The sequence below is a fragment of the Diabrotica virgifera genome, chromosome 8, assembly GCF_917563875.1.
Source record: "Diabrotica virgifera virgifera chromosome 8, PGI_DIABVI_V3a".
Lineage (NCBI taxonomy): Eukaryota > Metazoa > Arthropoda > Insecta > Coleoptera > Chrysomelidae > Diabrotica > Diabrotica virgifera.
In genome coordinates this window covers 152,699,600-152,721,429 of record NC_065450.1, presented here as the reverse complement: position 1 = coordinate 152,721,429, position 21,830 = coordinate 152,699,600, and the positions used below count along the sequence as shown (strand labels likewise).

At 33.9% G+C, this 21,830-nt stretch overlaps 1 protein-coding gene across 1 annotated transcript in view; it reads left to right on the top strand.

The window, feature by feature from the left end:
- The window catches only part of LOC126889691 (leukotriene A-4 hydrolase), a 62,913-nt gene extending 41,721 nt beyond the window's left edge, over positions 1-21,192 (top strand). The window contains exons 4-9 of the mRNA XM_050658211.1: positions 3,340-3,445; positions 3,504-3,572; positions 8,197-8,559; positions 12,279-12,485; positions 12,541-12,685; positions 20,522-21,192. Coding sequence (XP_050514168.1) covers positions 3,340-3,445; positions 3,504-3,572; positions 8,197-8,559; positions 12,279-12,485; positions 12,541-12,685; positions 20,522-21,150 — 1,519 coding nt within the window. The 3' untranslated portion in view covers positions 21,151-21,192. The remainder of the gene's footprint in view (positions 1-3,339; positions 3,446-3,503; positions 3,573-8,196; positions 8,560-12,278; positions 12,486-12,540; positions 12,686-20,521) is intronic.
- Positions 21,193-21,830: the final 638 nt, after the last annotated feature.

Here is a 21,830-nt window from a genome sequence, read left to right as displayed (position 1 = left end):
GCATATCATATCAATATTGTGGAGCAATATATAATTTTTCTTCTTCAATGACAGTGTAGTATGAAATGTACATCAATTTGACAATTTCAATTGACATGAATTATTTAAGAAAGTTGCAATATTTCTCCGCTATTCGCGCACGATCGTTTCACGTATCCCTTCCAAGTACTTGCACACCGCGAATAGTTCCTCGTGATTAGTTCCTGCAGGCACATCTCTATAGCATAAATTTCCGCTTGGACGATAGTATAGTGATTACCTAGGCTTTCACGAAGACTTATCTCTGTATATCCCAGCTCAGCCCAGTTGTTGGTATTATATGTTTTTGATGCTGGCTTCTTTTAGTATTGGCAACCAAAGCCTACTGCATTCTGCTGAGAAGTTTGCTACTCATTATTTTTCGTTAAATAGGATGAGGCTGCTTTTTTAAGTTTTCTCTTTTCATGTATGTTTCTTTCATAATTATTAACGCATCTTAGTCCAGGACGCATCTATTTTGAGATGGACGTTGAGAGGTGATTCATATTTTTTGCAGGAATTGCTTGGAATGAACTCATATAATAATAATTGATTATTCTCCCACTCGAAAAAGGTCCGGAACATTGTTTAAATAATCAAAATGTCAAAAAATGAAGGAAAAATTCGATTTTTTTCTTCGTTTTTGGTTATAATTTTAAAAGTATTCACTTTCGAGAAAAGTTGCACTGACATAAAAGTTACATAATTAAATTTCCTACAATATAGAATTGATTAAAAATTTTAACAATCGTCACCCTTGTTGCAAAATAGCAATAATTGCGAAAAACCCATAAAAACAAGTATTCGCATTTTACGTTTTTCAAACATTTATGCTACACTTAGGACCTTCATATTTTACCCAGAAAAACTTTATGATATGGTAAAACAATATTGTAAATTTCATTAAGATCGGTTTAATAGATTTTGCAAAATAAATTTTGCAATCCAGCTTTCGCGAAAAAAATATTTTTTTCAAAATATTGCAGGATTGAAAATAAAGCAGATAGCAAGTTGAAATTTTTTTTACATATAGAAGAATACTGTACCTTTCATTCGCACTTTGTAAAATTAAAATCGGTTAACTAACACGGCGTCAGGAATTTTTTTAAATAAACATTAGTTTTTGGTGCTACGCGCAGCACAGCGGTGTTCGATTCACACAAGTTGATTTCCACCAAAATTTCTTCCAATCTTTATCTAATATATTATTTTCTAACTCTATATTTTGTTGTATTTTAATATTTTAATTCCACAAAAATCAAACTAATCTGATTATTGTTTGTGAAATATTTTTTAAACAATTGATATGTTTAAAAATAATAAACTTTTATTATCTAAGTTAAAATATATGAACAAAGAAAGTTTTTGCTAAAAAAAGTGTAATTTCAAAGGACAGAGAATGTGTTTTTATTTTGCAATAAACAAATTTATTTATTTATATCGAAATGTACTAAAAAATTAAAATTTATCAATCATTATCAAAGGTCATTGGAATGCCCAATCAGAGCAAACGTATCTGCTATCCTGCGCGTAACATCTCAAAAATTAATGTTTATTTATAAAAATTGCTGACGCCGTGGTAGTTAACCGATTTTAATTTTGAAAATTTTAAGTGAAAGGTACAGTATTCTTTTAAATGTCAAAAAAATTCAACTTGCTGTCTGCTTTATTTTCAGTCCTGCAACATTTTGAAAAGATTAATTTTTTTGCGAAAGCTGGATTGCAAAATTTATTTTGCAAAATCTATTAAATCCATCTTAATGAAATTAACAGTATTGTTTCACTATATCATAAAGTTTTTCTGGGTGAAATATGAAGGTCCTATGTGTAGTATAAATTCTATAAATGGTTGAAAAACGTAAAATGCGAATACTTGTTTTTTTGTTTTTTTTTTCGCAATTATTGCTATTTTGCAACCAGGGTGGCAATTTTTAAAAATTTCAACTAATCCTGTATTGTAGGAAATTTAATTACTGAACTTTTATGTTAGTGCAACTTTTCTCGTAAATGAATACTTTTAAAGTTATAATTGTTGAAAAGTTAAAAAAAATCGAATTTTTCCTTTATTTTTTTAAATTTTGATTATTTACATGTTCCGGACCTTTTTGAGTGGGAGGATAACTCAAATATTATTATATGAGTTATTTTCAAGCAATTTCTGCAAAAAAATATGAGTCACCTCTCAACATCCAAATGTACTAATATTTTTCATATGCGCCCTGGTCTATCTTTCTATTCTACTCTATGCTCGCTATCCCAGGAATGTTTGAATATCTCGAATTTCTCTGTTCTTGATGATTTTTCATACTCGTTGACCCTGACAGTTAGTGTTCTTGCAGTTTCTCCCACGTAGAAATTGTTGCATTCACGGTATTTTATGGATGCAGTTTTTGGATCTTTCGTGTGTGTTGTTTGGTTTGGACAGGATAGATATCAGAGTATTGGTTGTTTTGAATTTTGTTGTGATGTACTTGTTTCCTATCATCTTCAATTATCTTTGAATCCTTTCTTGTGGGTGTCTCTGAAGTGCTTGTGGTGTTTTGTTGTTTCTTCTCTTCAATCTTGTGGAGTTCCTTGTTTATAAACGACAACGGGTAGTCATTTTTAGTCAAAACCTTTTTTAACAGGTTTTTTTGTATATACTTAGTCAAATTCAAACTAAGACAATAGGCGTCGAGTACAATAATAAAGATTGGCATGAATGAAACGAAAATTGTATCTAGAAGAGAATGATAGTAGAGCCAATACTTTGTACAAGTGCCAGTATGACTTCTCTTCTATTCGCGGTGTGCAAGTACTTGGAGGGGATACGAGAAACGATCGTGCGAGAATAGCAGAGAAATATTGTAACTTTCTTAAATAATTCATTGTCAATTGAAATTGTCAAATTGGCGTATATTTCATATCTACTGTCAATGAAGAAGAAAAATTATATATTGCTCCACAATATTGATATGATATGCAATTATTATACCTATAAAGGTAAATTTAATTAATTGCATTTTGCTTGCAGTACTGCATTTTAATAACTAATTTTATTTACTACCTACAATTGTTTACGTTTTAATAACATAACCTGAATCTTAGCTTTTCTTCTTATTATTTTTTTGGACTATGACCTTGACAATTATCCAGTAACCAGGACTAATATAATTGGCCAATATAATTAAAAGTGCGAATAATGTTGCTGAGCGTAGAAACCAGGTGTCGCTTTGCCGAACTTGCACGGTCCCAATAACAAAATACATACATATAGCATAATATATTAAATTCTTAAAATGCACTTCCTATTATCAATACTAACAAAATATTAACTTTCAGAATTCATATCGAGTATGAAACTGCCCCCGACGCTAGTGGTCTTCAATGGCTTCAGCCGCAAACAACCGCAGGAAAAATACACCCATTTTTATTTAGCCAATTTCAAGTAAGACAACAGTTGATTTTAAATTGTTAACTTTACTCATTATATTTTGTATTTTCAGCCAACACATGCAAGATCTGTGATACCTTGCCAAGATACTCCAGCTGTTAAACATCCTTACAGAGCTACAGTAAGTCGAACACATACATATTTTATTGTTATATTCTATTACTAAAGACCGGATATAATATATGCACCAAACTTTTTTCAAACTATGCGCATATGTAATAAGCACATAGTTTCATAATTTTTATTTAGATAGACAATACTTTTGATGCACACATTGATTATATCATTCCTGTTCCGAGGCATATTCCTGTTTCTATGAGCTGTATGCTTTTAACGTTTAGCAGTAGGGTGCTAACCTGGCTGTAGACCCCCTCCTCCTTTATCCGGGCTTGGGACCGGCAACAGTTCTACTCGATCCACTTAACAAAACTGCAGGCAGAGTTGACAGTGTATGTATAAACGAGTGGACACTAAAAAAAGAATAGAATAACCGCATAAGCAGAATGGCAATAACCACACAAGCAGAATGTCAGTGGTAAAATATCAAGAGATAAATCACCAATCGGTAGAAGAAGTATCAGCCGACCGCGCAAAAGATGGAGTGATAACCTTCCATAGAGGTATCAATCCGCCAATGAACAAGCAGAATTGCTTATAAAGAGGAAGAAGAAGACAATAATTATATAAATGACAAATAGACCAAAAATGGACGTCCAGTCAATAGTTGCATAAAGCCCATTTTCAAATAACGTTTTTTCTTTACGCAAAAATTCTATTTACATAAACATTTACAAACTAACATAGCTCAGAATCTACATTAACAATGACACTGAGATTGCCATTTGAATTTCACCAATATTTCCTTGTACTGTTTATGTAATGTTTATTTTATTTTTAAATCTTTCCAACCAGCTGTACAGATTCAGTAAGTGACATTCCCTGCGCCTGGTATATTCCGTAGTACTCTTAATGTCCTTTTTTCGAGCAGGATCAGTCATCTTCATGTACCATTTCCTTTGAGAAGGTTGGCAACCAGCATGGCAATTCGCACTTTCGATACCACTGCTCTAAAGAGATCAGCAGGTGCAGTTAAACCAAGCTCTCAAACTGTTTAACTAGGAGATGCATCTTCTTCCACGACTCCTTCTATCTTGTATTCTTCCTTGTATTATCAATTGCAACAAGTTATAACCCATATATTGCAGTTTTCTGACTTTAATTGTATTTAAAACCTCTTTATCTTTTCGAATTCTTCTCAATACCTCGACATTCGTGACTATCCACCCAACTTATTCTTAATATCCTTTTGTAGACCCATAACTCGAATGTTTCTAATCTGTCCGAAACATCCTTTTGTAATATTCAACCCTCCAACCCATAAAATAATACGGAGAACACGTAGCATCTCACAAGTCTTATTTTTTAAAGAAATTATAATGTCCCTGTAATTGTAAGTAAACCCGAGGGGGAGACGGAAGACTTCTATAATAAACTACAGGATGTAATCGACAAGATACAGAAGAACGAAAAAATAATTATTCTTGGAGATCTCAATGCAAGAATAGGAAACGACAGCATAGATAATAGCAAACAACGATTTAACGAAGATACATTGAACCGAAATGGAGAATACCTTGTTGAATTCTGTACCCAAAATTTGTTGAGAATAAACAACACGTTTCTTCCACACAAACCCCAACACAAATACACGAGGCAAAACACGCAAGGCCAACAATCAACAATAGACTGACTATATAATTACAAATAGAGAAATCATACCTAAACAAATACTAGACGTAAGAGCATTAACATCGCCCAATATCGGATCAGACCATAAAATGGTGCTTGGAAAATTTTTGCTCAAAATACCACAAAACAAGAAAAAACCACTCAAGTACTTCGAAAAACTAAACATTGAGTCTCTAGAGAACCAAAACACAAAATGGCTGTATAAAAGACGTTTAGAACAAAGATTTGAGATAAACCCAGTAACAACAGGTGAAGGAGTAAATGAGACATGGGCAAAAATAGAATATAATATATTACAAGCCGCAAAGGAAAGCTGTATGAGAAGAGGAAAGCATACCTACAATACTGCACTAACAAAACACCAAACAATTACCAACAATACAGAGACACAAGAAATTACATCAATTCTAAGATAAGAAATATAAAAAGGTAATATTGGACACGCTTTACCAAAGAAATGGAACACGATTTGTATGGGGCGCAAAGAAAAGTTTGGAAAATACTAAAAAATAGGAAAAAAACCCATTAACGAATATAGAAGTTTAAATAAAATAGAAGCAGAACAATGGACCGCCTATATAGAAGAACCATATAAGGAAGATACTATAGTACCTGAAGAAGAGGAAGAAACAGGAAATGAAGACGAATCCAACATAGACACAGAACTAGAAATCACAAAAGAAGAAATAAGGAATAACATACGTAAATTAAAAAACAGAAAAGCACCAGGACCCGATGGGATACCAAATGAACTCCTGAAATACGGAGGAGAAACCTTAATCGAAAACATAGAGATCCTCTTTCAAGAAATAATATGTAGCCAGCGTGTACCAGACCAGTGGAGGACGAGTATAACAATACCTATACACAAGAGAGGAAACAGCAAAGACCCTAGCAACTACCGTACCATCACCTTGCTGAGCACAACCCTTAAACTCTTAACAAAATTACTTGCCAATAAAATAAATGAAGGATACAGAATTAGTGAGGAACAACAAGGTTTTCGGAAAAATAGGTCCACAATAGACGCCATATTCATAGCCAGACAAATTGCTGAGAAAGCACTGGAATATAATAAACCTGCATTTATGTGCTTTATAGATCTGACTAAGGCCTTCGATTGTGTAAGATTGGAAGATGAGCTAAGATTGCTAAAGAAGAAAAATCAGCCCAACAAGATGATAAGGATAATTAAAGACATTAATACGAAGAACAAAACCAGAATAAAAGTCGAGAATGAACCGAAAGTCGAGAATCGGAAGTAGAAATCAACTCGGGAATCAGACAGGGGGATAGCTTGAGCCCATTGCTTTTTAATTTAGTCATGGACAAAATTTAGTCATAGAAAACATTAAAGGTATTGGAAAAGGATATAAGATGGCGGAAAGACAAATAAAAATCCTCTGTTATGCTGACGACGCAATCTTAATCTCCGATAACGAGGATAACCTACAGCGAATGGCACAAACTTTCAATACAGTGGCGAAGAACTACAACATGAAAATATCAACAGCCAAGACAGAATCCCTGGTAGTGTCAAGGGAACCCATAAGATGCAAATTAGTAATTAACAACGAACTAATTGAACAAGTCTCGAGATTCCAATATCTGGGAATCGAAATATGTAGTTATGGAGATGTTAAAGAGAGCGTCCGAAAGCAAGCAAATAAAGCCAATTACGTGTCAGGATGTCTGAGGGATGTCATCTGGAGAAACAAAGATATGAGGCTGGAAGGGAAAGTACGCATATACAAATCATGTGTCAGACCGATCATGACGTACGCGATAGAAACAAGATGTGATACAGCAGAAACCAAGAGGATACTGAGAACATCAGAAATGAGAACGCTGAGGTCAATAACTGGGAAAACACTGAGAGACAGAATACCGAACGACAGAATAAGAGATCTCTGTAACATACAAGATATAGTACGGTGGAGAAGACAGAGACGACGAGAGTGGAATCAGCATGTGACGAGAATGGACAGCGAGAGAATAGCCCGTATAGCCAGGGATTCGAAGCCAACACAGGCAAGAGACCAATAGGAAGGCCCTTTAAAAGGTGGCGAGATAGCTGGCAGTCAACATCACAGCTACGAATACAAGCTCAAAATCGGTAAGGAACAGGCCAAGAGGTATATTATAAGAAGAAGAAGAAGAAGAAGAAGTAATGTCCCTGCTACAAATATTGTTTTCAGTTTGTTGAAAGCATTTCGTGCCTGTCCTATTCTTGATTTAATTTTTTTTTCTGTATTCATTATTTTTATTAATTATTGTACCCAGATATTTATATTTTTCAACTTTTTAAATTGTTCTCCATGTATTGTTATGCTTTCTTGACCCTGTTGGGCTTTTGTAAGGCAAATAATGACGGTGTAGGGTGTAAACAGTTGCTAGAAGATCTGGCTTCGAACGATCGGTCGATGCTTGCATTGAGTTATCACGCGACCTTGGATTCCATCTTTTAAACAGCTCGAGTATAAAAAAATCTATAGCAGAAAGTATAGTTTTTAAAAATCGAGTAAATGATAATGTAAACCTTGATCCATTATTATGTGTGTATGCAGAGAATCTTCAAATTAATTCAAGGCCAATTTCAGCTGATCCAAAGGGTTTAAAGTCCCGTTTGACGTTTACTAAAAAATAAAGAAGTAAATATCATTTGTATAAAATTGATAATGTCAGTATTACAGGATTTTGATCCCGAATGACTGTCAATATTTGTTTGATATCTACTTGTATTTAATAGTATTTAATAATATCTGGTACTTAATAAATAAATAACAAACTGATTGTGTAAAAATGTATCTACAAAGTTGTTTAGTGCAAACACTGAAAGTAATCAGTACTTAAGATATACACTTTCCTAATGCATAAGATAATTTGAATAAAATGCAATTGACATCATCATGTTTCTGATAAAACATATTGTTGACGCTAATAATTAATAATAATAATATGGATTAAATATAATGCAAACAAATAATGTTTTGTAGATTTCTGCCCCAAAGGAATTGGAAGTGTTAATGTCGGCTATCAATGAAGGATCCAAGGTGATTGGCGACAAGAAGCAATATTCTTTTTACCAGCAGATTCCAGTGCCTTCTTACCTTATAGCCCTTGCTGTAGGTGCTCTTGAATCTAGGCGTTTGGGACCCAGATCACACGTTTGGGCAGAAAAAGAACTGATCGAGGAGAGTGCCTATGAATTTGCTGAAACAGAACATCAACTTAAGACTGCTGAAGATATTTGTGGACCATATGTGTGGGGTATATATGATCTTCTGGTCTTACCTCCCAGTTTTCCATATGGAGGAATGGAAAACCCTTGTTTAACTTTTGTTACGCCCACTTTATTGGTAGGTTTGTGTAATTTATATAGGTTTTATAATAATTTTATTTTAAAAATCACATGGTAATACTCAAACCGAAGACTTAGAAATGCCCTATTCAAATATCTGCTCTTTTTTAACTACTTTTTCAATTTATATATTTCATCTAGAATCTAGATCATACGAACTGGAAGATCGTGTACAGACGCAATATTCGTCATAAAGCAAATTATTGAGAAATCACTAGAGTATAATAGACCAGCATTTCTATGTCTGATTGCACTGAAAGCATTTGACAGAGTAAGACTCAAAGATGTAATCCATCTTCTGTATAATAGAGAAGTCGCCCTAGATATAAAAAGTATTGAAAACATCTACCAAAACAACAACGTGGAAGTCAGAATAGATGGACAACTTACAGAACCTATAGATATAGGCAGCGGAATAAGACAGGGAGACTCATTGAGTCCTATGCTCTTCAATTTAATCATGGATGAAATCATCAAAAACGTCAACAAAGGAAGGGGATATAGAATGGGGAACAAGGAAGTTAAAATACTCTGCTACGCAGACGACGCAATATTGATAGCCCAAGATGAAGATAGTCCAAAGATTAGTCCACAGATTTAACATAAGAGCAAAAGAATTCAATATGATAATTTCATCTCAGAAAACTAAAACAATAGTAATCAGTAAAGAACCAATCAGATGTAAAATAGAAATTGATGGTATCAGTATTGAACAAGTAGTGGAAGTAAAATACCTTGGAATTACATTGTCAAGTTACGGAGACCTGAACAAAGTGAGAAATCAAGTACAAAAAGTAAGTAGACTGGCAGGATGCCTTAATAACACTATATGGCTAAACCGACATATTAACACTGAGATGAAGTCAAGAATTTGAGATTGAAGTCATTTTAAAAATGAACTGAGATGAAGTCATTTTAAAAAGAGAGAAACTCATCTTATTACGTACAAAAGTGGACAACATCAATCCCAAATAGACTATTTCATGATAAGGACGGCGTATTGAATAAGGAATACGTATACGTATTTCATACGTGAATGCAAGGACTGCAAGGTAATAGTTAGTGAGACAGTAAGCCAACAACATAAGCTGCTTGTTCTGGACATTGAAGTAAAAAGTGAAGCTAAACCAGAATATCGGAGAGGACCACAAAAAATCAAGTGGTGGATGCTAAAAGATGAGAAAGAATTCAGGGAAAGAATAGTAGACAAAAATTTGTTGGAACATTAAAGGAAGCCCTAATACATACAATTTGGAGAAATATGGCCTGTAGCATTAGAGAGACTGCTATTGAAATACTTGGGAAAACGTCAGGAAAAAAGTTTGAGGATAAAGAGACTTACTGGTGGTCAAATGAAGTACAAGGAAAAATAAAAGAGAAGGGAAAATTATATAAAAACTGGCAAGAAACCAGATCCAACACAGATCTTCAAAACTATATGGTGGCGAAAAAGGAAGCGAAAGTAGCAGTAGCAAAAGCCAAAGCAGAAGCGTATTCAAACCTATACGATCAACTTGATACCAGGGAAGGCGAAACGAAGATATATAAAATAGCCAAACAGAGAGCAAAGAAAGCAAAAGATTTTAATCAGATTAGATGTATCCGAGATGAAAATAATAAAATACTAGTTCACGAAAAGGATGTCAAAAAGAGATGGAGAAAGTACTTTGACAGCTTATTAAATGAAGAATTTGACAGACTGCCTGTAGAGTCAACGGAGACAGTAGCAGCAATGGTCACCAAAATAACAAACGAGGAAGTGGCTCAAGCGCTTCAAAAAATAAAGAAAGGAAAAGCGGTAGGACCAGATGATATTCCTGGGGAAGTATGGAGAGCATTGGGAGAGACAGGAACAAGGTGGCTAGCAGGTTTATTTAGTAGAATTATGGAAGTTGGACAAATGCTAGATAAATGAAGAAGCAGTATACTAGTACCTGTCTACAAAAACAAGGCAGATATACAACAATGTACAAACTACAGGGTTATAAAACTGCTTAGCCACACCATGAAAATATGGGAAAGAGTATGGGAAAGTAGATTGATAGACGGATATGTGAAGAGATCGAAATATCCGAGAATCAATTTGGCTTTAGCAGGGCAGATCAACAGCAGATGCAATTTTTCATTACATATAAGGCAGTTGATGGAAAAATACAGGAGTAAAGAAACAAACGCTCATATGGTATTCATTGATCTTGAGAAAGCTTATGATAGAGTTCCTCGAGAGATTCTGTGGTGGTCACTCAATAAGAAAGGAGTCCCTGGTGAATATGTAAAGGTTGTGAGGGATATGTATGAGGGTGTAACGACTAGTGTTAGGACAGGTGTGGGAGAGACTGATCAGTTTCATGTGAAAGTAGGATTGCACCAAGGCTCGGTGCTTAGTCCGTATTTATTCTCATTAGTTTTGGACCAGATCACATCGAAACTACAGGGTAACATTCCATGGTGCTTAATGTATGCTGATGATGTCGTGTTAGTAGGAAATAGTGAAAGAGACTTAGAACAAAAACTGGAACAGTGGAGACAAGCTCTGGAGGAAAAAGGTTTAAAACTTAGTAGGACAAAGACAGAGTATTTGCAATGTTCAAGATGGAGTTACTACAAATAAAATGATATCTTTGGATGGTGAACTGATTGTAAAAAAGCAATAGTTTTAAGTACCTGGGATCGGTATTACAGAGTAATGGAGAAATAGATGGAGATGCATGCTGTAGAATTAGGGCTGGGTGGATGAAGTGGAAGGAAGCGAGTGGTGTGCTGTGTGAGAGGAAAATTCCAATGAAGTTGAAGGGAAAATTCTGTAAAACAGCCATAAGACCGGCTATGATGTACGGAATTTAATGTTGTGCAGTGAAAAAGAAAGAGGAACAACGAATGCATGTGGCGGAAATGAGAATGCTTAGATGGATGAGTGGAGTGACAAAAAAGGATAAAATTAAAAATGAGTATATTAAGGGAAGTCTAGGTGTGGCAACAATTGATGCCAAAATGAGAGAGCATGGGTAGAGATCGTTTGGTCATGTTCAACGTCGAGACGCTAATCACGCAATACGAAGAATTGCTGAAGTGCAGATTCCTGGAAGGATTAGAAGAGGAAGACCAAAGAAGACGTGGGGGAGACGATTAGGCAGGACATGTTGGTAAAGGGGATTAATATTGATATGACCCAAAATATAATTGTATGGAGAAATGCAATTAGGGAAGCCGACCCCGCATAGGGATAAAGGCAAAGAGAATGATGATGATGAAGTCAAGAATTGATAAAGCCAGTATAAGACCAATAATGACATATGCATCAGAAACAAGACCCGATACAGCCACAACACAAAGACTACTGGAAACGGCAGAGATGAGAGTACTGAGAAGAATTACAGGAAATACGCTGAGAGATCGAAAGAATAGTGAAGACATTAGAACACAATGTAACGTACAGTGTATAAACGAATGAACACTAAATAGAAAAAAGAATGGAATAACCACATAACCAGAATGGGGGAGACACGTGTGGTCAAAATAGCAAGAGGTAAATCACCAATCGGTAGGAGGGATAAATATATATTCACTCGAATGCCTATACATAGAAGGCAAGCACCAGAAGAGTTATATGAAACTCACCCAATTGATGTGGTTTTTTCCAAGAAGTAGTCTGTTTTGTGAATATCAGGTTTGGTGGAGAAGGCAAAAGATGTAACTTAGATTTTTTATTACTTTTAGGCTGGCGATAGATCTTTAGCTAATGTAATAGCTCATGAAATATCACACAGTTGGACAGGAAATCTGGTAACGAACAAAACCTTCGAGCATTTCTGGTTAAATGAGGGTTTTACAATGTTGGTTGAGAGGAAAATTATTAGTAGATTGGTATCACCACAAATGCAAGACTTTGACGCCTACACGGGCATAAGTGATTTAAAAGAAGCTGTAAGTATTAAAGTGGTATATTGGTTAAAACGTATTTGGACAAAATTGTTTTCAGATAGAAGTGTTGGGCGCTGATAGTCCTTTAACTAATCTTATAGTAGATTTAAAAGGAGTCCATCCAGATGAAGCATTTTCAACAGTCCCATATGAAAAGGGTCAAACATTCCTTAGGTATTTAGAAAAAACTGTTGGTGGTCCAGGTGAGAATTTTATTATTAATAGTTTTTTTGCTTGGACTATAGTCATTCAGCCAGTCTCGTTATTAATAGTTGTAGAGGTAAAATTTTGGGGGTGTACCTCTCGTCTAATATGCAAACGGAAAGATTACATTTTAAGTTTTGATACTGTCAAAAATTTTAAACATACAACTGTAGCATGTATATTTTTGTGCTAATTAATAGTTATAGAGGTAAAGTTAGTACGATTATATACATGCTACAGTTGTATGTTTAAAATTTTTGACAGTATCAAAACTTAAGATGTTATCTTTCCGTTTGTATATTAGTCGGGCGGTACACCCCCAAAAAAACGCTTATTTTCGAGATACTGATCACAGTGTGGCTATTGGCTAATTTTCGTCTTACTTTATGTTTTTGATGATGCTGAAAACGAAAATGAGGTTTATTTTGAATTGTAAAATCACGTTTTTCGCATTTAACTCCTCTCTTCCATTTTAATATTTTTTTTGAAATTTTTATAGCATATATTTCTCAACTTTCTGAAGACAATGGAGCCTGTTTCAAACTTTCACTCTTATTCTAGTAAAAGTTATGTTTTAAGTAAAAGGTGCAGATTCCTTAATTGCAAAGTTTAATCGCAAAAGTTCAGTGACGAAATTTTAATCACGTTTATGTTAAAATATAGAGTACAAAGAAGTTTTCTGGAAAGTTGTAGATGAAAATGTTTTATGGAAAAAAAATGGTGCGACTTTTAATATCGACGTTATAAAACCTCAAAATAACCCTTATTTTTCGAGATACTGACCACTTGTGAATGGCTAATTTTGGTCGTACTTATAGTGCAGTCACTAAATGTTTTCACCTCCGATTTCGTTGAACCTCCATCGATTTTTATGAAAATTGGTGAGTAGTTAGAGAATACCACGAGGAACAAAGGTGACATAGTGCCAACTTGAGCTTTTACCCTGGGGGTGGATGCCATCCCTTAACGGGGGTGAAAATTATTGTATTAAAAGTAATACCATAATTCGATAGAGGGTCAAATTCTAAGCAAAATTTGTTATATTAAGATATTAATATAAATTAATACTTTTTGAGTTATTAAAGATTAAAAATCTTATTTTTTCGTAAAAAATGCACGTTTTAAAGCAATTTTTCACTTATAACTCAAAAACTATAAGCTTTTATAAAAAAGTTATAATTAACAAAATTGAAGATAATAAAAAATTGAATTTGCTCCTCACTTAAAACACTAAACTAATTTTAAGTCAAAGTGAGTTATCGGTAATTGAATGTATATTTTTTTCGACGAGTACTCAAATCTAAGTATTCAAGCTTAAATAACGGGAAACGATGCATTTTATAAAATCTACCCGCTAAGTACCTGTCAAAGTACTTCGGAATACCCATTAAATGACCTCCAGAAGAAGTTAATAACATCAAAATTAAGCAAGTTATGATGAAAATAAGAGAACTCTTTCGATTTTTTTAGGAAAAAGTGAAAAATAAAACATACGCCCATTCCACAGAAATTAAAATTTATAGTAATCCTACAAGAATGTCTTTATATTAGCAAAAGTAATGATTTCAACAATTTTGACCCATTTAGAATGCATATTTTTGAAAGAAAGGTATCATTAACAAAAATCAAAAGTTTTAAAATTATCGTAATTTTCATTTTCTTTTGATAATAACTCCAAAAATACTCACTATACGTAAAAAATGATATATAACCAAATTTTATTTTTTTTTGTATCAAATATTTTACCTTGTTTACTATTTCTGTAGGGTAAAAAATAACCGAGATAGAAACGTTTAAAACTTAAATTTGGCTACGAGAACCATGTAACCGGGGCTATTTAACCTTTTATTTTTAAAGATTAAATCCAAAAGTCCAAAAGATTAAATCCAACGTGTCTTAATAGCCCTTGAAATTAACTTTCAAATGGTTTTTAGGTGAACCTGATATCGTAAATATTAAGGGGGGGGGTATGGTTTGACATATTTAATTTTTTTTATTATTTCAAATAAAAGTGCATACTTCCAAGAATACTCTCTGAAAATTTCAAAATAATCGGAGTAAAATTACCAGAGATACAGGGTGTTGAATATCCCTACCTTCGACTTGCGTTGCCGCGGCTTCGCGCCAGCACGCTTGAGCGTAGTGAGAAACGTTAAACAACTGTTCGCCTTCTCTTTTGTAGATTACTCCTCGATTTAAAAAACATATTGCAATGTGCATCACTTTACGATTTGGCAGACAAATAAGAAGATGAAGATGCAGTTGTCAAAACTTTAAACGCATTTTTCTCAAAACTGCTTTTTCAAATCGGTGGACATTGTAACTGAAAAACTACTGGGCCGATCTACCTGATATTTTGCACATATTTTCTTTAGACATTTCATGAGGTAACAACGTCGAGATATTTTTCTTTCTTTGCTTATTTTTTGTTCAACAATAATAAGTCTGTTGATTTTCACAAAATTTTTACCATAAATTCCATTTTTTTTTTATTTCTGAGTGATACCAAAAATTCAAAAATCATTAAAAATAAAAAACTCGACGTTGTGACCTCGTGAAACTCATAAGCTTATTAAATCTTTTTGAATTTTTTGTTTCGTATGATCGAGTGACGAGTTCTGATGTCCACCGCAAAATCCATTCTTTTGTGAGCTGCCTGTCAAAATTTGTCACCAATGGCTTATTTTCCAATATTTTGGATTGGATTTTTTTCTAAGCATTCTTTGAATTGTACTTAATATGCTTATTTAATTTAAAAATAAAATATTTGTACCATAGCTTCGAAAAAAATTCACAAATATGTGCTTGATATGTTGTTTTCAAACCATACCCCCTCTTAACGGAGTTATTCAAAACAAATAACATATTTTGGAAAAAATTTTAAAAGATAAAATTTTGAAAAATTTTTGGAGCCTAAATTTTAATACTATCAGCTTGTTCGAGAGCCTATTTGATAGATATTTCTAAGTACTTTGAAAAATGTTTAATAAGTTTGTGTTATAAAATGCATAATTTTCCCGTTATTTAAGCTGGAATACTTAGATTTGGGTGCTCGCAGAAAAAAAATATATATTCAATTACCTATAACTCACTTCTAGTTAACATTAAAAGGTTTTTCAAGTAAGGAGTTTAGTTCATTTTTTATTAGCTTCAATTTTGGTAATAACAACTTTTTTGTAAAAACTTATAGTTTTTGAGTTATGTATGAAAAATCGGTTTGAAACATGCATTTTTCTCACGAAAAATTAAAATCTTTGATCTTTAATAACTCAAAAAATGTTGATTTATTTTAATAACTTTATATAACAAATTTTGCTTAGAATTTGTCCCTCTATCGATTTAGGTGGTTATTTAGAATAAAATAATTTTCACCCTCGAGGTGGGGTGGCATCCACCCCTAGGGTAAAAGCGTAAGTTGACACCATGTCAGCTTTGTTCCTTGAGATATCCTCTAACCACTCACCAATTTTCACGCAAATCGATGGAGGTTCAACGAAATCGGAGATAATAGTTCATATCCACCTTCAGTGACTGCACTATTAATGTTTTTGATAGTGCTGACAACGAAAATGAAGTTTATTTTGAATTTTAAGTGGGGGAACACGATAAGAATCGCAATTTTATCTTAAAAAAATGAAATCACGTTTTTGTGCGTTTAACTCGCTACGACTGTCCCATTTTAATATTTTTTTCTGAAATTTTTATAGTATTCAGTGATGAGCGTGCTAATAACCGGCAGAATAACGCAAAAGATGGAAAATATTAAGTTGTGAGATAAAAAGAAATGAGGTGCGAGATTTAGCGATAAAAACCTATACATTTACATTCTACTTATTGTTTTCCACCTTTAGACGTAGGTATCGGACGAGTTTGGCAACTGCCACTGTCTCAGTGACAGTTTTAGTTGACATACTCCTCTGATACGTCTAAAGGTGGGAACAATAAATAGAATGCAAGTGTATAGGTTTTATCGCTAAATCTCCCACCTCCACAAGTTTCATTTTTTTTATCTCACAACTTAATATGTTTTCCATCTTTTGCGTTATTTTGCCGGTTATTAGCGCGCTCATCACTGTATGTATATGTCTCACCTTTCTAAAGACAATTGAGGCTATTTCAAGCGTTCAGTCTTATTCTAATAAGTTACGAAAAGTAATTTAAAAATAAAGTTATTTTTTAAAGTAAAAGGCGTTTCTTCTTCTTCTTCTTCATATGCCTTGTCCATTGCGGACGTTGGCTATCATCATAGCAATTTTAATTTTGTGTGCGGCGTTTCTGAATAACTCGATCGATGTTAGTCCAAACCATTGGCGTACGTTATGAAGCCATGAGTGTCTTCTTCTTCCGGGTCCGCGTTTGCTCTCTATTTTACCCTGTATTATCAGTTGGAGTATATGATATTTATCATGTCTCATATTATCACCGAGGTATTCAAGTTTCCGTTTGTTAATTGTGAAAGAGGTTTCTTTTTGTTTTCCCATTCGGCGCAATACATCTACGTTGGTGGTGTAAGTCGCCGAGGATATTTTAAGGATACGTCGGTACACCCACGTTTCGAATGCATCCAGCTTCCTCATTAATGTTTCCGTTATTGTCCAGGCCTCTGCTCCATACAGCAAGACTGGAAATACATAGCATTTGAGCAGCCGTATTTTTAGTGAACGAAATATGTCGCAATGGCTGAATATATTAATGTTGCTCTGGCATTTTCAATTCTAGATCGTATTTCGATTGTTTCCGAAAAGGTGCAGATTCCTGAATTGCAAAGTTTAATTGCAAGAGTTGAGTGACGAAATTTGAAATTTAGCTTTTTAATCACGTTCATGTTAAAATATAGAGTACAAAGAAGTTTTCTGGAAAGTTTTAGATGAAAATGTTTTATAGAAAAAAACTTTTTTTTTATTGTTTGTTTACTGTGCAATTAGTCTAAAAAAAACAGACCATAAACACATTTGTTGAAAATTACAATGGCCCGAAGAGAAATATTTCAATAAATATTTACTCTACATGAGTATTACAATTACGTTTACAATTAGTGTTTCTTAAGTTAAGAATGGTAAATCTAATGGAAATTTTTGCTTAAGGCGTCTAATTTGTTGACTATTGTCTAATAAATTTAGCGCTAACACATTTGGGTGGTTTTCTAGTCGCTGTAAGTATTTATCACTGTGTGACACTATCACTTCACTCACAGTTGGCACTTGAAGGTCTTGTAGGATGTCTTTGTTGCTTACAAACCACGGCGCATCAGTTATTGCTCGTAACAGCTTGTTTTGAAACCGGTCCATGATTGCTAGATTGGATTTTGAAGCAGTGCCCCACAACTGTATTCCGTAGGTCCAAATTGGCTTGAAAATGGCATTGTATGCTAGTAATTTATTTCTCAACGACAACTGGGATTTTCTTCCGAGCAACCAATAGTATTTTCTATATATGGTATCAAGATGTTTTCTTTTTTCCATGTATGAGTTTTCCAAGTGAGTCTCTTGTCCATATGTAGGCCTAAGTACTTTACAGTATCTACCGTTGGAAGGGGAGCATTGTTGAATGATATATGAGGAGAATCGCTATGACATTTAGTGAATACTATGTGGCTTGATTTGGATTCGTTAAGTTTTATCTTCCATTTCTTAGTCCATTTCTGGACTTTATTTAGGTTTTCTTGGAGTTGGTCTGCTGCAACAACGGGATCTGAATGTACCGCCATTATTGCGGTATCGTCTGCAAATGTGGCTGTATATACTTTATTGTCCGTAGGCAAATCGGAGGTAAATAGTAGATACAGGATCGGCCCAAGAACGCTACCTTGAGGAACGCCTGCCTTTATGAGATGTAGACCGGTTATCTCGTCTTCATATTTTACCTGAAAATATCTTTCTTTTAGGTATGAGTATAGTATGTCATACATGTTCTGGTGTAGGTCCCTTTTTAGTTTATAGAGTAGTCCCTGATGCCACACCTTGTCAAAAGCTTGACTCATATCGATGAATGCAGTTGAGCAATATTGCTTACTTTCAAAAGAGTCTTGGATTAATTCTACCAGTCGATGGATCTGTTCAATTGTTGAATGTTTGACTCTAAATCCAAATTGGTGTATCGGTAGAAGTTCTTTTTCTGCAATAATTTTCATTAGTCTTTTAGCTAGTAATTTTTCCATAATTTTCGACATGACAGGCAGTAGACTTATCGGTCGGTATGAAGTTGTTTCGTGTTGAGGTTTACCAGGTTTAGGGATTAGTATTATTTGCGCTACCTTCCATTGCGCAGGAAAATATTTGAGTCTTATGACGGCGTTAGTAAGGTAGGTTAACATAAGTATTCCTTTTCGCGGTAGTTCTTTCATAATTCTTTCAGTGATTAGGTCGTGTCCTGGAGCTTTTTTAGGGTCTAGCTCTGTTTTTGTAATGCACCGTACCTCATTTGGTGTAATATGTTGTATTTGCTCATCTGATGGTATTTGTGCATCAAGAAACGCTATAATTTCGTCATCTGTATCTTCTCTTGTTGAGAGAGGTTTGAAAACTGTTTCAAGATGTGTAGCGAAAATTTCTGCTTTCTCTTTATTTGTTTTTGCCCAACTTCCACCAGGTTTCCTTATCGATGGAATATGTTCTTTGGGTTGCTTCAATTTTTTAGTTGCTTTCCATAAGCTGTAATTTGTATCCTTTGTTGACGTTAGGTTTTCGACATAGTTTTGGAAGCTCTCATTTTTAATGCTTGATAGGTAGTCTTTTAAACGTTTCGCTGCCCTGTTGTAATTGGTTTTATCTGCAGGGTGTCTTAAGTGGCGCTTTTCTTTAATCTTCTCCCTTATACTAGGAGGACAGTGACTTCTGTTTTGGGTTCTGACCAATGGTGGAGTAGATTCCCACGAGGCATACTGTATTAATTCTGTAAATTGTTGTACTTGGTTTTCCAATTTGGTTGTACTTGAATAGCTAATTTTGGTCTTACTTTATGTTTTTAATGGTGCTAACAACGAAAATGGAGTTTATTTTGAAGTTTAAGTGGGGGAACATTATTAAAATCACAATTGTGCCCTAAAAATAAAAGAATGAAGTCACGTTTTTCTTAAAATTACAAGTCGCACTATTTTTTTTTCTATAAAACATTTTGATCTAAAACTCCCAGAAAACTTCTTTGTACTGTGTATATTTTAACATAAATGTAATGAATAGATTATAGTCGGAGCAACTTTAAGCAAGTATATTCGCTTCAACTACAGTCGGAAAAATGAAAGATTACCCATGTACGATCATATCAATCACATATTAAGATAATTAATAATCTATCTCTCTCGTTTGTTATTTATATAAAAAGACATCAAATACAAAATATGTGATTGTATGTGATTGACATGATCGTTCATGGGCATTCTTTCATTTTTCCGAGTGTAGATAAGGAACAAATCCATATTATATATATTAAAATTGAAGGGAACAGTCAAAGAAGGTGCTACGTCAAAATAATAAGTTTTTAAAAAAATGGTTTTAAAGGTTAAAACTCTCTAGTGTTTTATTATTTATGCACTGACGAAAACTCGTTTATTTTGCTGGAATTACAGCGATGGCATCAGCCTATGTGTACAACATGACATAGCATTTTTTCGCCGGGACCGCGCGTACTTGCCACCTTCTTAGCATGACTAAAGAAATTAAAATATATGTTGTTATTCCTGACTGAACACGTTTATAACGGTGATTTATATAATGATAGTCGAGATTCCTGGCTAACAGAGGGGACCAGAAGCTCATTTTCTACAAAAATTGACATAGCACCTTCTTTGCCTGTACCCTTCAATTGTCAATAAACCTGACATAATATTTTTATTTTAGATAAGTTCGAGCCGTTTTTAAGATCCTACTTTGATACCTTCAAATACAAATCTATTGACACCACAGATTTTAAAAACTTTTTTGAAAATTACTTTGAAAGTGAACCTGAAATCAAAAATATCGATTGGGACAAATGGTTGCATACCCCAGGAATGCCTTTAACCATTCCAGATTACGATACTTCCTTGGCTGAAGCCTGTGATCAACTCTTGGAGAAATTTTACAATTGGACGGGAGAAGGTTCTTTGCCAATATCTGCTGAAGACAAGCAACAACTTATACCAGAACAACTAATATACTTTTTGCAGAAACTGTCAGAAGCTGAGTCGCAACCAATTCCAAAACTTGTTGCTTTAAATGAACTGTTTGGTTTTGATGGTGTTAAAAATTCAGAAATTAAATTCCGTTGGCTGAAAACTGGCATTAAGGCCAAATGGGAAGTACAAATTCAAAACGCTTTAGATTGGGTGAATGTGGTTGGTAGAATGAAATTTGTAAAACCTTTATATAGAGAATTATTCCAATGGGAGGTTAGTCGAAATAGAGCTATTGAAAATTTTAAATCTAATAGACATAATATGATGCATGTTTGTGCAACTACTCTTGCTAAAGAATTAAAAATTGAATAGTGATGTTATTTTATATAAAAAATATATATATTTTTTAAGTTATTACGTTTGTATTATTTAATTTCCCAGATGTTTATTGTTACATTGTTCTGTGAGTTCAGATATTAAGGGAAAGGCGCAAAATGTCGCCTGTCAAAATTTTCAATGTGTTTTAAATGTATATTCATGTTTTCGAATCCTGAGAAAACTAATAAATATTTTTGAAAAATTTAAACGCAGAATGATAGATTACATTACTGAGGACCGAAAGTCCCTGAAAACTTCTATACCTACCTAATGTTTATTTTAATAAGCTACAGGGGTGAAAATAAAAGAGAAAATTTAGTGTGATTTTTAATTGCAAATATTTCATTCGAAAGAAACTTTTTATTTATTCTAAGGGACTTTCGACCTTCGGTAATAACGTAATATTTCATAATGTGCGTTTAAATTTTTCAAAAATACTTATTAGTTTTCTCAGGATTGGAAAAAAATGAATACATTTAAAACACATTGAAAATTTTGACAGGCGACATTTTGCGCCTTTCCTCTTAAGTACGACGTGAACATTATTTAACTCAGCGCTAACTGATAAAGGCCTGAATTCCGCGTACCAAAAAAAGGTTATTAATAGCAAGCTGATAATTTGTTAATAGCTTAACGGTGTCTAGTCGGACACACTTTGATGTATGGGAACAGGA